General features: G+C 41.5%; 1 protein-coding gene across 2 annotated transcripts in view; it reads left to right on the plus strand.

Annotated features, from left to right (window-relative positions):
- Window positions 1–12,866, plus strand: part of cd276 (CD276 molecule) — a 130,355-nt gene that overhangs the window by 24,270 nt on the left and 93,219 nt on the right. For both annotated transcript variants that reach the window (XM_056278618.1, XM_056278617.1), the window contains exon 3: window positions 11,915–12,265. In XM_056278618.1, the coding sequence (XP_056134593.1) occupies window positions 11,915–12,265 (351 nt within the window). The remainder of the gene's footprint in view (window positions 1–11,914; window positions 12,266–12,866) is intronic.

Genomic DNA, 12,866 nt, shown 5'->3' on the forward strand with positions numbered 1-12,866 from the left:
TAGGGTAAGGGATAAGGTTAGGCATGTAGATATGATGGTTAATGTTGGGGTTAAGGTTAGAATTAGGATGAGTTCAAGGTTAGGGTAAGGGATAAGGTTAGGCATGTAGTTATGATGGTTAAGGTTAGGGTTAAGGTTAGAGTTAGGATGAGGTCAAGGTTAGGGTAAGGGATAAGGTTAGGCATGTAGTTATGATGGTTAAGGTTAGGGTTAAGGTTAGAGTTAGGATGAGGTCAAGGTTAGGGTAAGGGATAAGGTTAGGCATTCAGTTATGATGGTTAAGGTTAGGGTTAAGGTTAGAATTAGGATGAGTTCAAGGTTAGGGTAAGGGATAAGATTAGGCATGTAGTTATGATGGTTATGGTTAGGGTTAAGGGCTAGGGAATGAATGTAGTCAGTGAGGGGTCCCCACAAGTATAGGGAGACGTGGTATCGTGTGTGTGTGTGTGTGTGTGCCTGCGATTATTTGTGTGCACACATTTATGCACTTGCCTGTATATGTGCTGGAGTGAGGTGAGATGTCACTGCTAGTGTGCCTCAGGAATTTGTTTTCCAACTGCCACGTGTGTCACCCTGTCAGCGCCCCGCTTATGAGAGCTGTGATCCTCCTACCCACTGCCTGCCTGCCTGCCTGCCTGTCTGTCACGCTGCCTCTCAGTCTCACACCAAGCCTCCATGTTCACCTCACATGCCAAGCCAGTGCCCCGTATGAGAAACACGGAGTAAAAAGACAATCCGTTCACCCATGCCTGCTGAACTGAGGAAAGCAGGGTGAAAGAGGCAAAGAGGCATGCGGGATGGGAGTAGAGACTGATGCAAATATCATTCATGGCATTTGCTAGACAGCCCTGCATGGCACTGCATTGCGGGGCCGATTGCCAGCGCTCACAAGGGCTGTAATGAGTTTATTTCATGTCCGCTGTGAAAGTGCCCAACTCAGTCTTGCAAGCACTCAAACAGAGCCGAGGCCCATAAACACAAATTGCAGTGTGTAAATCCCCACAGCCCGCCGTCTCACCTCCTTTCTGCATTATGAGTATTTCTTTATAAAGAGGGAGAAGAGAGGGAGAATTACACTCACACCTGGATCCTGGAGCCCTCCGAGGAGGCACCGAGGCCCTGGTTAGAGAGCACAGCCCAGCATTCCAACTGAAAATATACTTCTTGTTTTCACCTCTCCAACCTCCATTAATCACACTCGTCTGTCAGTATTTGTTTTATTTAACGCACAGCTCAGATGTAAAGATGATCTGCTGTTGCACATGGTTCAACATATCTCAAGATCAAAAATAAGCCTAAGCTGAGAGTGCAGCATTTCCCTTTGGCTCCCCATAATTCACCTAGTAGGAATAGGGCATCAGATGTGTCATTCCCGTGAGCTGACTGAGTGGCCCCCACTTTCCCATCTCCTCCACTTTGGAGTAAATTCAGAATGTCCCCTCTTGTCCCCTCTTGTCCCCGCTCCAAGTGTGAGTCTATGTGTTAGCACATGGCTACTTTGTAGTGGTGCGCCCGCCCAGGAGGGCCTAGGAACTAGCAGCAGGTCACTGGTGAAAGAGACTGAAGGATGGATGGATGGATAGAGAGCATTTGAATTTGAAATTATATCTTTCTTTATATCCAGTCATTGATGAATGGGTGTAAATAAAGTAAATAAACTCATTAATGAGTGGATGTATAAAAATAAATCCTTATTCCTTCCAGAGAGCACAAATGTGACAACTTAACACAGATGTAATCTTTCTCCCCAACAGTGTCAAACTTGTCCAACTTTGGGTTGTCAAAAGACAAAAGATGTCCCCTTTCCTCCTGCCACTCCCCAAAAGTGGGACAAACAATGATAGATGGGAAAATATACTGACATTCATCATCCCACTGGTCAGACAGACTATGAACTTCAACAAACGCTTTGAAAGATGCTGGCAAAGATGCAGACATCCTCCTCCAAATTTCACAGCAATCTAAAAAATCCGATACCTGTTGTCTCTAAAAGCCATCCAACAGATGTTTTCATGAAGTGGCTCAGCTTCACACCTGCCATGTAGCTGGGGGTGGGCCTAGGTGGGCCTGGACCCACCCAATCAGAAGGCTTCCTTTTTTTGCTAGCTCATCCAGTGAATATCAGTCAATGAAAACTCTCAATTATCTAGACCAGGGGTCCCCAACCACCGGGCCACGGACCAGCATCGGGCCGCAAGGAAACAATATCCATCCATCCAATATCCATCCATCCATTATCCAAACCGCTTATCCTGCTCTCAGGGTCACAGGGATGCTGGAGCTTATCCCAGCAGCCATTGGGTGGCAGGTGGGGAGACACCCTGGACGGGCCGCCAGTCCATCAACAGTATGATATACAATATTGTTGGTAAATAAGGGGAAAAGTAACAATATTCAAATAAAAGCCCGACTAGAGGGCTTTTAATTTGAAACGATTACTTGAAGTCTCCAAAATGATGTCACTCATTCACGTGGCATTCGGCAGACCAATGGTAACTAACTTCATAACTCAGAGACGCACTCAGTCAACTCGCACTCAGTCGTCACCTTTCTCAAGGATGCTGCACTGATGGGAAGGATATAAATTAAGGACTCTTTAATGTAACAGTAGGTGGCGATAATGCTCCACCTGGTTGCAATTCGCCAATAAAATAGACGAAAAAGAAGACGTCAACTCGCTACCATTAGCTAGTTAGCTGCCGGTTAAAAAAAAAAAAAGAAAAACAAACGTCGCTTGAGAGTTTCTTCGGAAAAGGTAGGGGAGATAAAAGGTCTAATGACGACGATAACGCAGAGGCTGCAGAGGCCGAGACAGCAAAAAGAAACAATGCATGTTCTCCCCGTGTCTGCGTGGGTTTCTTCCGGGTGCTCCGGTTTCCTCCCACAGTCCAAAGACGTGTAGGTCAGGTGAATCGGCCGTGCTAAATTGTCTCTGTGTGTGTGTGTGTGTGTGTGTGTGTGTGTGTGTGTGTGTGTGTGTGTTGGCCCTGTGATGGCCTGGCAGCCTGTCCAGGGTGTCTCCCCGACTGCCGCCCAATGACTGCTGGGATAGGCTCCAGCATCCCCGCGACCCTGAGAGTAGGATAAGCGGTTCAGCTAATGGATGGATCTTTATTGGGTATAGTTTTTTGTTGGGTGTAAAATTGTATTTTATGTTGATGTTGCTTTGTGTGTGTGTGTGTGTGTGTGTGTGTGTGTGTGTGTGTGTGTGTGTGTGTGTGTGCAGTGTTGTGCAAGTTTACGCTTCACAAGAGCTAGTTCAAAGTTCAATTCACACAGATTAAAATGGACTAGTTCACATTCACAGTTCACAATTTTGAACTTTGAACTAAGTTCACAGTCCCAAAAAATGAACTAGTTATCATTCATTTATTTTTGTTTTTTGAGCTACTCCGATGGTCAGACGCTTCAACTCACTTTCCTTTTTCAGCGAGTGATGTAAATACTATGAAGTTGTGGTAGTTCCATGCCAATGATTTTGGCTGCTGTCTTTACAGTCCTTTGAAGCAGTCTGTCATCCTGAGCAGTCAGGTTGCCAAACCACACTCTGCTACAGCGTGTCAAGATACTTTGTTGGTGCTGCAGTAGCAGTTCATAAGAGTTTTGGTACTCATACCAAAACTCTTGAGATGCCTCAAAAAATAGTCTCTGCTGTGTCTTTTTGAGGATGCAAGTGGTGTTGCGAGACCATGTGATGGTGTCTGTGATGTGTAAACTGAGAAATCTAAAACTGCCCACAATTTCAACAATGACCCATTGATGGAAATAGGAATGTGATTTTCTCTGATCTTTCTAAAGTCAACAATGATTTCTTTTGCTTTATTGACATTTAGAGAGAGGTTGTTATCATGGCACCTTAGTGTTAAATCTTCCACTTCTGTCTTATAGGCCCCTGTTATCACTGTCACATATTAGTCTAATCACTGTGGTGTCATCTGCAAATTTAATGATGCTGTTGATTTCATATTTGGCAACACAGTCATGTATAAACAGACTGTACAATAGGGGACTGAGACAACAGCCCTGAGGTGTGCCAGTCCTAAGAAGTAATGTGGACGAGTATATTTTACCTATTCTTACAGTCTGAAGCCTGCCTGTCAGGAAATCAGCTAGCCAATTACAGATAGAGTTGCCCAGACCAAGACCTCTGAGTTTCAGCACCCGTTTGGATGGTACGATTGTATTAAAAGCAAAGCTGTAGTCAATAAAGAACATTATGACCTAGGCATTTTTCTTTTCAAGTTGTACTAAAGCAGTATGTAGAGCAAATGAGATAGCGTCATCTACAGCTGTATTGTAACAGTAGGCAAACTGTAATGGGTCAAGGGTAGCAGGAATGTTACGTTTTATATATGTTATAATCAGTCTTTGCAGGCACTTCATAATAACAGAGGTCAAAGCAACAGGTCAGTAATCATTAAGGCAAAGGACAGGTGTTTTCTTAGGTACAGGCAGAATGGTGGTTTTCTTAAAATGCAGTAGAACCACACACAATGACAGGGGCAGCTTAAAAATGTCAGCAAAAACTTGAGATAGCTGAGTGTAACATGCCTAGAGGACATGGGAAGGGATGCCGCCTGGACCAGCAGCTTTACAAGACTGAACCCTTTTAAAAGTTTTACTCACATCAGCCTCTGTCACCTGTAGCTCGACTTCATCGGGTGAGCACTATACTGCTGTCACTGGGTCCAAGTTTTGAGCTTCAAAGTGGAAATATTACATCTATTTTTTCTGCTGTAAAAGTTCAGAAACCAAATCTGTCTCGCCATTAATATTCAAAGTCCCAACCCTCAAACCCTGCATGGAGGAATGAAAAAGCCGAAACAGTGAAACAGATAGAAAAACAGACAGAAGAGAGAAACACTCTGTATTGCACACTCATCATATTATTTGCTGGTTATTTCATCTAAAGAATATACATTGCCATTTTGAGAAAAAGAGTCTACCACTGACACACTATCTGAGTCTGTAGCATAGTCAAGTTCCTCACTATCTTTGTGTGCCTGGTTCTCACTAACAAGCGGCACACCTTCCGCTCTCTCCCTGCTAACCCATTCACTCTGCCTGGGTTCAATCACAGACACTGCCCCGCTGTCTATTGTGTCCTCACTTGACACTACAGAAACTTTTGCCACTGTGTTTTTTACGTCAGCCCAAGGTTTCTCAGGCTGCTTCTCAACAGTTGCATTAACTTTTGGCCACTTGCCCCATCTCCCGACTCAGGCTCCACCAGCAGAACACTGATCTCCTCTTCCTCTGCTGCTTTCTGTCTGTGCAGACAAGCGGACCGCTTGTGCATGACATGCCCACATTCAAAGCACTCATGTTTCCTGAATTTGCATAATCCATTTAGGACCCTTCTTCATATTTAACTCAGAAAGAAACTTGGAATACGTGGGACAGTTAAGAATCATAAATACCTGTCTACGAAGAGACTGGACATGACAGTGTCTCATTTTCACAGCCTAACCCAACAGTTTTAAAAGACCCCACTATTTTACTGAAGTGCTGCAGTTCTCTCTACAGTGCTTCATTTGGAACAAACGGGGGAACACCAGAGATAGTCACCTTAAGTGAAGGGACAACAAATGGGGTAACCTGGAGAAATAATTGATTACAGTCCCACTCTCGATCATCTGAGTGACAAATTGTCCATTGTTCATTCCGGAGGCATAGGCCAGGCTCTAATGGCCAACTTGTTCTCCCACGTAGAGAGGCAGCTCCTCCACTGTCACTGCTGGGTCCAGTAAAACCCTCACTCCATGATGGAGAGAGGGACGGCGTCTCTCCATGCGCCATCTACACCAATACCCTGTTCTAACCAGCAGCAAATGACCCCCCCCCCACACACACACACACAATCCAACTAAAAACTAAATGAAAACCACCATACAGTGAAACATGGAAAGAAAACACAAAGAAAAAAAATGCAGAAAAACAGCTTTTAAATGAGCAACTCACTCTCACCAAACACACACCTTCACAGGCCCAACTCCCAGCATGCAGAGATACTAGCAAGAGAGTGAAAGAAAGAGAGCGATTACGGTAGAGATGTTGACAGTGAGCAGCAGCATCCAACTCCCCAACCTCACCGACTTGGTTTTGTGATTTTGGTCCATGTTGAAAGGTTAGTGTTAGAGGCTACTCCCATGCCCCCCAGGTTTGGCTGGGCATAACACTGTGAGTGTAACACTGCCCTCTCTTCCTCTGTCTCTGTCCCTCCACCCTTCCTTTATGAACTCAATATTAATATACATTGATAATATATAGTATATATTGATATATTATTAATATATCAGGATATTTGGGGGTGTCTTTAGTGGTAGCACCTTTGATAAACCTACCAGCCGCACACCTAAGTCAAATTGGGTGTGGGTAGGATCACTGCTCCTTAAAGATTCTCCCAACTTTCACTTATGGCTCCAAGAAGCTGACTGTGCAAGCCAGCAGCCACACCCTGGGACTGCTGCTCAGCTTTGGTGCTAAACTAAGTGAGGGGCCAGCTCTCCAGAGCTTGTGACAAGAGGGACATCTACCCTCAAGTACATGAAGACTGGATCGGTGAAGAAGGCAGAAGACACAATAATAATCAACATGCCCATGACATTTGCGATTTAACACTAGAATGACCAAGGTGGTCATTTTGACCATTTTGGATTTTCAAGTTTAATAAATTGGTGGAAAAAAATACAGACCTGCCGCTCCCTGAATGCTCCTAAAATTGCATATATTTGCATTGAAACGAGTTTTAGATCAGTTGCACAAAAAAAAGTTATAAGATCTACCTAAAACAACAATGAGTGGTCAAAATGACCGCTAGTAATTTGTACGTCAGCGTGTGCGTCATGTCACTATTTATGACATGTGTTGGTTGCATCATTTCCTTCGCGAAGTTCATTGCTGTCGTAGAAATACACTAGCATTCTCCAGTGCAGAGTAACAGTCTAAACTTGATTTTTGATTATTGTCAACATGTCTGGTCACAGATGCTGTTTCAGATGTACCATGACCACCACCAAGGCGTTGCAGTATTTCCAGGCGTTGGACAGCGGCAATTTTAAATTGTTTGAAAAATAGTATTAAAGTTGTTAAAATGTTAATTTTGGTGTCAGTAATTTCTTAACAGACATACTAACATATACGATGCATTAATATCTCAATTTGGTATTTATCTTGACAGAATAGTTTAAAAACTGTGCCGTTCATTTTGACCACCCATGGTCATTCTAGTAGTTTTTAAGTTCTGGTTGTTGTTTGGGACTGTTTCAGTGATTATTTTCAGTTCTTTTTTCTGTACATTTCACGTTTTATAGGCCTTGTTACGTTTGTTAGATTAGTAATATGTTTTCCATTTTGTTTTTCAGGAAATATTTTCACTTTTTCAATTTTGCTATTCAAGTTCGACCATATTGCTGAAGTTTAAATTGTTTAAATATATTATATTATAGTTGGTATATTATAGTTGGTAAAATGTTAATTTTGGTGTCAATCGTTTCCTAACAGACATACTGACATATGCAATACATTAATATCTCAGTTGGGTGTTTATCTTGACAGAATATAGAGTTTAAAAACCGGCAGACATTTTGAGCACCCATGGTCGTTTTAGGTAGGAGTGAAATCCCGGTCGCTCTAGTTTAAACAACATGGATGCTGGACAAGAAAATGACAACTGCATCAGTCGGAAACTAGCAATGATACTTTTACTGTGCTGTGCGCCGCTTTGTGCCGGGTTTATGGAACAACATGAAGAATGCACTCAATGAAGCAGTAAAGACTGCAATACCAAAGATGAAATAGAAAGTGAAAAGACCATGAATGACAGAAGAGATACTTGAGCTGATGAAGGAGAGGAAGGAATCAAAAGATGGGGACTGATATACCATCCTAAACAGCATCATCACCCAACGATGCAAAGAAGAGAAAGAAAAATTGTGGGACAACAGATGTTAAGAAATTGAACAACTAGAACAAGAGTATTGGTGTAAAAAAAATGCATGACAGAATAGGAGAAGTTACTTAATGGAACAAGATTGGTCAGAACAGTGAATGTATCAAAGATAAGAATGGAAAGATGCTTTTTGAAGAGGAAGAAATCAAAAGAAGATGACAAGAATATGTCAGAGCTTTATAACAATGACCGAGAAGAAGACTTTGATATTGATGCAAGTGAAAAAGGGTATGAATTCACAACATCAAAGATAGAAAAAGGGATCAAAGACCTGAAAAATGACAAAGTACCAGAAGAAGATGGAAGAGTATCTGAGCTGTTAAAAGCCTTGGATGATACAAATCTGAGAAGGCTCACAAAACTGTGCAACAAAATCTATAAAAATGGAAAAATACCAGGTGATATGAATGACTCAAGTTTCCTTAGAATTCTAAAGAATCCAAGCACCATCTAATGCACAGAGTACAGAACTTTGAGTTTCAGGAATCACATCCTCAAACTCCTATTGAAAATTGTTCTAACAAGAGCTAGAAGGAAACTAGAGGCTGAAATAAGTGAAGTGCAAAGTGGATTTGATACAGCGAAGGACATAAGAGAAGGCTCTTTTAACCTGAGGACCATCTCTGAACAATAGCTAAGTAAAGACAAGAACATCTATGCATGCTTTGTAGATTACGAAAAAGCATTCAACTTAGTGAACCATAGGAAAATGATTTAGAGCCTGATCAAGATAGGAATGGATGCAGAAGATGCGAAATTCATATGCAATTTCTACCGGGGACAGAAAGCTTAAGTGAGAATGAAATGCAACAAGACTAAAGCCATATGGATAAGAAGAGGTGTGCGATAAGGATGTGTCTTGTCACCGATTCTGTTTAACATCTACACAGAACTCATATTCAGACAGATCATCCATATGAAAGGGATTGTAATCGGAGGTGTGAATGTGAAAACCTCAGATATGCTGACAACACTGCTCTCATAGTGGAAACGGCAGAAAAGCTCTAGAGGGTTGTTGACAACATAACAAAATTGGTAAACAATGGGGGATAAAAATGAATGCAAAGAAAACAAAAACCAAGTTCTCCAGCAAAACATCACAGTCAGCAGAGTTCAGACTAACCATCGATGGTGTAGCGATTGAACAAGTGGATCATTTTGTATACCTCGGTTAAATTATAACAGAAGATGGCAGAAGTGAAAAGGAAATAAGAAGAATAGCTATAGCAAGAGAGAAATTCTGCAAGTTAACAAGTAACCAACAGAAAGATAAATATGCCAGTTAGAAAGAATCCTAAGATGCTACGTTTGGTCAACTTTACTATGTAGCTCAGACACATGGACACTAACACCCTTTGTGATTAGACACACAGAAGCTTTTGAAATGTGGACTTGCAGAAGAATGTTAAAGAGTACCATAGATCACCAGGATGATGAATGAGAATGTGCTGCAAGAGTGCATGAAAAAAAGACAACTAGTGAACATCATAAAAAGATAAAAGTTAAGATTTTTCGATCATATGATCAGATATGACAACATACATAGGAGATTGTTAGAGGGGAGTATTGAGGGAAGAAGTGGAATACCTAGAATACGCTGGTTCAAGAACATTGAAGACTGGAAGGCTTGTCCTATGCAAATGCTGTCAGGAATACTAGAGACAGCAAGGGATGGGAAGCTAAGTCCTCCAACCCTGATTACCAGGACAGAACTTAGAGTATGAGTCATGCCAGGCTTCTCAGTGAGTGATTTAATTGCCCTCTCTCCTTCTTCTTCTACATAAACATCTTCAAGAGGGTTGTCATTGACACTCGCATCCTACATTAAAAGGCCAGTTACCTACTCATTACTGCATAGGATGGGGCACCTCCAAAGACAGCAAAAATACACCCATCAGAACTCTGTATTATTATCCCCAGTAATGGCGACAAGTGCCACCCAGTCCTGCAAGTTTTGGTTGTATTGTTTGGTGTGCTATAACCATGCTGAGTAAATATGGATGCAGGAAAAGGCAATAGAAAATCCCCACAGCACTAGAAGAGCTTTTTTAATAACAATAATGGGTATAAGCATCTTCACTTTTTTTTCCCATGGGCTAAGGGAATTGTTTTGTAGCCAATTGTTCTGTAACAAAATTTCATTAAGCAGTTGTAAAGGTTTGTTCTTTGTGGTGTTATAGGTTGGTATTGTGTTATGTAGAGACTTTTGTGACTTGTTTTCTTTTGGCAACATCAATCAATTGGCACCCTCTTGATATAAGTATGCACCTACAGTGGTGAACTGTGAAACAAAGCTAAGTCTGTTTGATTTAGTAGAATATTGAAGCCTTATTAATTTCACTTAAAAAAATGTTATTGCTAGAATTACACAAGATTCCAGTTGTCTGATTTCCACACTACATAAATCATCTCTCAACTCATTTAAGCATCATCTCCATCACCATAGCACCTCAGCCAACCCATCCTACCCATGTTGGGAAGCATTGTTGTATTTTGGATTGCAGTCTGTGTGCTCTACTTTCCACAAAGCTTTGAACCTGTGATTTTGAGCAATAGGTGGCAGTGTTCCTACAGATAAGTAGGCAGGTAGGGATACGATGTGGATTCAGTACCTTGTAAAAATTGGCTGTGTGCATCTTTGAAAATAGCTCTGCCTTGACTTAGCAATACCCATCCATATATTAACCCTCAGATGAAAGACTTGTTTGTTGTTAAGGGAAAGCAATTAATGGACCTCTGCAGTAATCAAACATATTTCATGCTAAAGTGATATAACCGTGATGCTTGCCTTTCTTTCCGATAGCACTGTGGTTACAACAATCACAAAGCAGGAGTGTAGACTAGGGTGTACCACTTTTGTGGCAGACTTCCTTTTCCCCCCTGTGATGCTGATGAGTGTATAAGATCTGGCAGGGATCAATAGTCAATGCTGACTCTTGTGAATACTACAAGTGTAGTCTGGGCTGTGAGATACCTTGTAAACCAGAATGATTACCCAGTGTGTCAGCTCTTCACTGGAGGGCCTAGTCTAGACAAGCAATTAAGATGCATATACACACAAACAAACACACCAAAGAAAATCATTTGTGAACAAAAAAATGTCACCTTTCCATCCCACACACTCGATTAAACACTGAATAAAAAATAAACTAGCCACAAACACACATTAACAGACACGTTGGCTATATATATATATACACACACACACACACACACACACACATGATTTAACTCAAGCTATACAGATGTTGTTGCTCCCATGGTTCATCTCAGTACTCGTTATCAGTGCTTAGAGACAAAGCTTATAGGAATGCAAGCAAGGTCCTAATGCTTAGCTGAAGAGCCTCGCTTTCTTTTTTTCTTACCTTCCTTCTGTATCTATGGGCTCTCTCTTACCAAAGCTCACAAGCACAGTAAACGTTTTCATTTCAGTCAGAGCCTAGATTTGTAAAAGGATGCACAAGGTCTTTTTTTGTTATTTGTCAGAGACATTCATATTTGACTGTGTCAACATAGTGCACAGACAAAATTGATGTATCTGGATGATGGTTTGTCACATTAGACAACCGCAATCTAAGACTATTACTGCCTGGAAAGCTTTTGATTTTGTATACTTGGTATTCTTATGCTTTTCTGTTATTGATATTTAACTGACATTTTCCTAATGAGGTAAACTACACCAATCTGGTAATTTGGGAAGGTAAAGATAAATAATTATATGAATTTACTATGTGACCCATATAGTAGCTAGAGAAGACACTTGCCTAAACAACACAGGTGTGATCACGTAGTTTTGTTATACAAATGCATTTTTATAGAGAATTAGTTTGGTAACAGCTTGGAGAAGAAGAAGAAACATGTATGTATGTATGTATGTATGTATGGCTCCACAATAACCTAAAATTTCAACTCTTCGGTCTGGTTTTACTGACATATGTTATATCTGCATCTCTGCTTCTTTAGCTGTGATGGAAGTGCATGTTCCTGAGCTCCCAGTAGTGGCGCTGCATGGCAAGGATGTCACCCTCAACTGCTCCTTCAGCCACACCGCCCTCTTCAATCTGTCCGACCTGAGCGTCTTCTGGCAGCTGACAGACACCAAACGCAGCGTACATGGATACTGGGAGGGCCGAGACCAGCTGGCAGACCAGGCTGAGAGCTTTGTCAACCGTACCAGCCTCTTCCCCACCCAATTGGGCATGGGCAATGCTTCTCTCCTCCTGCGCCGATTGGAGGTGGCTGACGAGGGCAGCTACACCTGCTTTGTCAGGGTGCAGAACTACAGCAGTGCTGCAGTCTTTCTCCAGGTGGCTGGTGAGTTAATTTTGAGAGCGATACATTTCACCATAAATGTAGATAAACACGGTTTAGTATGCATGGACACGAACATATATACACATCTACAGTATACATACATACATACATACATACATACATACATACATACATACACTACCGTTCAAAAGTTTGGGATCACCCAAACAATTTTGTGTTTTCCATGAAAAGTCACACTTATTCACCACCATATGTTGTGAAATGAATAGAAAATAGAGTCAAGACATTGACAAGGTTAGAAATAATGATTTGTATTTTAAATAAGATTTTTTTTACATCAAACTTTGCTTTCGTCAAAGAATCCTCCATTTGCAGCAATTACAGCATTGCAGACCTTTGGCATTCTAGCTGTTAATTTGTTGAGGTAATCTGGAGAAATTGCACCCCACGCTTCCAGAAGCAGCTCCCACAAGTTGGATTGGTTGGATGGGCACTTCTTTGAGCAGATTGAGTTTCTGGAGCATCACATTTGTGGGGTCAATTAAACGCTCAAAATGGCCAGAAAAAGAGAACTTTCATCTGAAACTCGACAGTCTATTCTTGTTCTTAGAAATGAAGGCTATTCCATGCGAGAAATTGC

The sequence above is a fragment of the Lampris incognitus genome, chromosome 4 (genome assembly GCF_029633865.1).
Source record: "Lampris incognitus isolate fLamInc1 chromosome 4, fLamInc1.hap2, whole genome shotgun sequence".
Lineage (NCBI taxonomy): Eukaryota > Metazoa > Chordata > Actinopteri > Lampriformes > Lampridae > Lampris > Lampris incognitus.